This window comes from Cryptomeria japonica, chromosome 8 (genome assembly GCF_030272615.1).
Source record: "Cryptomeria japonica chromosome 8, Sugi_1.0, whole genome shotgun sequence".
NCBI classification, from domain to species: Eukaryota; Viridiplantae; Streptophyta; class Pinopsida; order Cupressales; family Cupressaceae; genus Cryptomeria; species Cryptomeria japonica.
The window spans coordinates 399,555,326-399,559,848 of record NC_081412.1 but is presented as its reverse complement, the minus strand read 5'-3'; the positions used below and the strand labels follow the sequence as shown (position 1 = coordinate 399,559,848).

Below are 4,523 nucleotides of genomic sequence, written 5' to 3'. Positions count from 1 at the left end.
TTAAATGAAATAAATATGATTTATTCATTTAATTGATTGGGAATTTGGTTGATGAATGAATTAAAATAAATTGAATAATTTATTTAATTAATAGGAGAATGTTTGAAGATGAGTTAATTAAATGTTAATTTAATTAATTGTTGGTTAGTGGGTTTTTAATCAAATAAATAGCAAATATTCATTTAATTAAACTGTACAGATTTATGTGACTAGACTATCCAAGTATGCTCTTCAACTTATTCCACTTGAAAACCAATTCACCTTCTCTAAAAACTCTTGGAACAACCTTCTTATCAAAATTCCTCTTCATTTGTACATGATGATTCTCAAGGTTTATGAGAGCTCTTTTTCTTTTCTCTTTCAGCTCCAAGAGCTCAACATATATAATATGCATGGGTTCCTCCTCCATCATTTCCAGCTCTTGAATTAGGCTTAAAGTTGGAAAGTCCACTAAAATTGGAAGCCTTGCTTCATTTCCATAAACTAAAACATATGGAGAGTTGCCTGTAGATCTTTTAGGAGTGATCCTATCAGCCCACAAGGCTGATTTCAACTTCTTGTACCAACTCCTTTGGTTGTCTTCTATGGTCCTCTTTATAATCCTGAACAATTTTTTATTGGTGGACTTAGCACCCATTACCTTGTGGGTAATAATTAGAAGATGTATTCAAATAGATTTCATTCTCAAGAGCCCAGTTAGTTACTTTCAGACCAATAAAATCCAATGCATTATCATAAATTACTGATTTTGGAACATCAAAACTTGCAACCAAATCTTGGTAGAAACTTAGGACAACTGTCTCATTTGCTTCTTTCAATGTTGCACCCTCTATCCACTTTGTAAAATAATCAGTTGCTATTAAGATCCACCTATGAATAGCACTTGAAGGTGGGTTTATGGGACCTGTAAAGTCAAAACCCCACTTCATGAAGGGCTGCTCCACTTTAATTGGTTGCAATGGAAGGGCTGCCAATCTTTGTTTTCCTGCAAATAATGAACACTTCTTGCATTTCCTTACATAATAATGAGAATCCTTAAACAAATTAGGCCACTAATAACTAGCCCTCATGATCTTATATGTAGTAGTTCTTGGTGAAAAATATCCACCAACTGGTCCATCACGAAATTCTTCAAGAATTCTACTTGTCTGATTAGATTCAACACACCTTAACAACATGTCGTTGTAATCTTTTATAAATAAAACACCATCAATAATGACATATGGAATTGTTTGCAATCTGAAATATCTTCTTTTAGAGTTATCCATACCAATAGGACACTCACTAGTTTGAAGATAATCTATATTTTTTGAGTACAACTTGTTGAAGGTGCCACTACATGTGTTTCTCCTTCATCATCATGCATTAGGACAACCTGATTTTCTTCTTCTTTGTTGCTATCTACATCTCTAGCTAGCTGCTCACAAAGACCTTTACCTCTAACTAGATTTGTCACCTTTATATCTACATCATACTCCATCACTCTTGTAACCCAACCAACTCTTTTGTCATTCAAATCTTTACTTAACAAAAACTCTTTCACATAAGGATGAGAAACTAGAAAATGTGTCTTATTATTTGACAACATGTATCTAAATTTATTGAAACTTCTTATAACAGCCAACACATGCTTTTCAACAAAGGAATAAGATAAGTCATAATCCTTCAATACCTGATTGAAAAATGCAATAGGCTACTTCAAACCTTCTTGATTTTGTTATACCAACATGGATGAGATTGTTTCATAACTTCCAAAGGCATACAAGATGAAATCCTTTGAGTAATAAGGATTTATGAGTGTTGGTGTTGATACTATTGCCTCTTTTATCTCCTCAAAACTTTGTTTGCCTTCTCTAGTCCAGCTGAAACTCATATTTTTCTTGAGCATAGAGGTTAAAGGTTTTAAAAGAGAAGAAATATTAGGTATAAACCTTCTTACAAAATGTATTCTACCAATAAAAATTTGAAGAGCTTTCTTATGAGCTGGTAATGGTAAAGCAAGTATTGCCCTTACTCTCTCTGGGTCAATGGATATACCATGTTTGGACACTATGTGACCAAGAAGTATTCCTTCATGAACAACAAAGATGCTCTTCTTGGGATTTAAAGAAATTCCATACTCTTTGCATCTTTTAAAGATTTTTCTGAAATGCACAAAATGATCATTAGCATCTTTTGAAAACACTGTTATGTCATCAAGATAAACCAACACAAATTTGTTCATAAGACCTTCAAAAGCCATATCCATGACTCTTTTAAATTTAGATCCAACATTTGATAAACCAAATGGCATTTTCCCCATTTTGTTGTAAAGGATGTCTTGAACTGATCTTCTTCCTTCACCAAAATTTGGTTATAACCTGAATATCCATCTAACAAAGAAAATCTTTTAGAGCTTGAAACCACTTATAAAAATTGCTCCATGGATGGAAATGGGTAGTGGTCCTTAAGAGAAGCTCATTTGAGGTCTATAAAGTCCACACACAATCTAATCTCACCAGTTTTCTTCTTTACTGGCATAAGGTTAGACACCCACGATGTATGCTTGATAGGAAAAATTATATTACCTTGGATCAACTTGTTAATCTCTACCTTCATTAAATGTTCCATCTTTGGATTCAAAGGCCTTTGCCTTTGTCTCACTAGTTTTGAATTGGGCTCCAAATCAATTATGTGCTCAGCTAAAATAGGATCAAATCCCTTCAAATCACCATACTCCCAAGCAAAAATATCATTAAACTCATGACATAGTGAAACAAAAGCTTGTTGTTCTTCTTTAGTGCATACCTTACCAATCTTTAAAAGCTTGTCTTTGAAGATCTCAATGGGCTGGTAATGTTCTTCCTTAACCATCGTGCTAGTTTTATCCTTTCTAACTTGATCATCTGAGTTAAAAATGGACTAAAGAGTGACCAAACCTTTAGGAAGCTTGTTTGTCTTCAATTGTATGATCTAATCATCATATTGTTGCTACAATTTTTTTTGATTTCCAGCTGATAATTCAGCCTCTTCAATCAAAAAGTTTACAATTTTCTCATCACTATCAAAAACTTGCCAATGCACATTATTATCTGGAATTGAGGGTCTAACAACTACCTTAACATAACGTTGAACATCAACATTCTTTACCTCAGCTGTTATGTCAAACTCAGCTCCCATGGTAGCTAGTTTGTCAGCGTGTCTATTCTAATTTCTTGGTATGGAAGAGAGATTAAAAGCATCAAACTCCTCTATGATATCCCATACTCTATATTTATACAACTTCAAAACCTCATTTTTGGTGACATTGATGTTTCTCACCTGATTAACAACGAGCTTGTTGTCCCCAAACACCTGCAAGCACTTAACATTCTTCTTCCTTTCACATTCCAAGCCATGAACAAGAGCTTCATACTCTGTTGTGCTATTAGTGCAACTGAAAGTGTAGTACCCCTGCCCTAATCAATTTCTAATCTTGATTTGACCTTGGTTAGTTTATCATAATATAATGATTATAGTCAGATGTTTTGATTTTAGTGCATACCTGTTAATGTGGTTTTCACACCAGTTTGTATACAAGTTATTAATTCTCCTATTTCGTGTTATTATCTCGGGCTAACACTTTCATTAAGTTTATATATGTATGCATGTATGACTCTTGGTTGCAGGAGATTTAAGGTACAGTACCGCATGGGTGCGAGGTTCGTCTCCACCCGAATTTGCAAGTTTGAGTGTACCTCTTTAATCCTTAGAGTTTGGATTAGGTGGTCGTAAGACCCTCGTTTGACCATAGTAGTGCTCAAGTGAGCGTCGTCAATCATCGTCGGTATTCCCTTTGGTTGGGTATGCGATTCGTTTGTCTGTTTGGCTTTCTTGGGTTGCGTGTTTTGTGTGTGGTTAAATCGAGTAATTAATCCTTATTATCTAGTTGGATTTAATGTGTGTTTACGCATTAGTATTTTTGGGGACTAAATTAAATAGGCTCCATTTTTATGTGATTAATGTTAATTGAATCTCAATTCAGGTTGGTAGCAAGTTCAATTAAATGGTTAATTGTAATGTTAAATTTATTTTGTTTATGTGGTTGGAAAAGAAAGATTTAAATTTAATTGCAATAGAATTAATTTAATCTTGTTGGCATTTTGGAAATAGAAAGAATGTTTTTTGTGATTTATTTTAAATAAAAAATTTAAATCCAAAATAAAATTTTTGGTCAAACTTCTCCCATTTAACCTAGGTTTTTGGAAAAATATGGGAGATTGTTTTTTTTAGAAAATATTTTTGGATGGAAAAATTTGGGGGTTTTGGGAGAAGGAATTTCTTGAGCTGGAGAATTGGGCTCTTCTTCAATCTTGCCAGGATTGCTGAGCCAGGTAGGCCTCTGGTTTATTTCATTGGCTTCTTGTTTTAAAGAATTTGTTTTGGATTTTTGAAGAAATCTGTTTGTGAAGATTAAAAATCTCATCTATTTGGGGGAAATGAAACAGTTGTAATTTTAATTCCAATCCAATTCCCTCTTGTTCTGTTTTCATTCCAAGTTTAGA

At 33.6% G+C, this 4,523-nt stretch overlaps 1 protein-coding gene across 1 annotated transcript; it reads right to left on the bottom strand.

Moving 5' to 3' along the window:
- Window positions 1-214: 214 nt before the first annotated feature.
- Window positions 215-2,853, bottom strand: LOC131857679 (uncharacterized). The gene is made up of 3 exons (XM_059210381.1): window positions 2,568-2,853; window positions 641-985; window positions 215-504 (listed from the first exon to the last, which is right to left on the bottom strand). The coding sequence occupies exons 1-3, from the start codon at window positions 2,851-2,853 to the stop codon at window positions 215-217; spliced, it is 921 nt and encodes a 306-aa protein (XP_059066364.1).
- Between the last annotated feature and the right edge of the window lie 1,670 nt (window positions 2,854-4,523).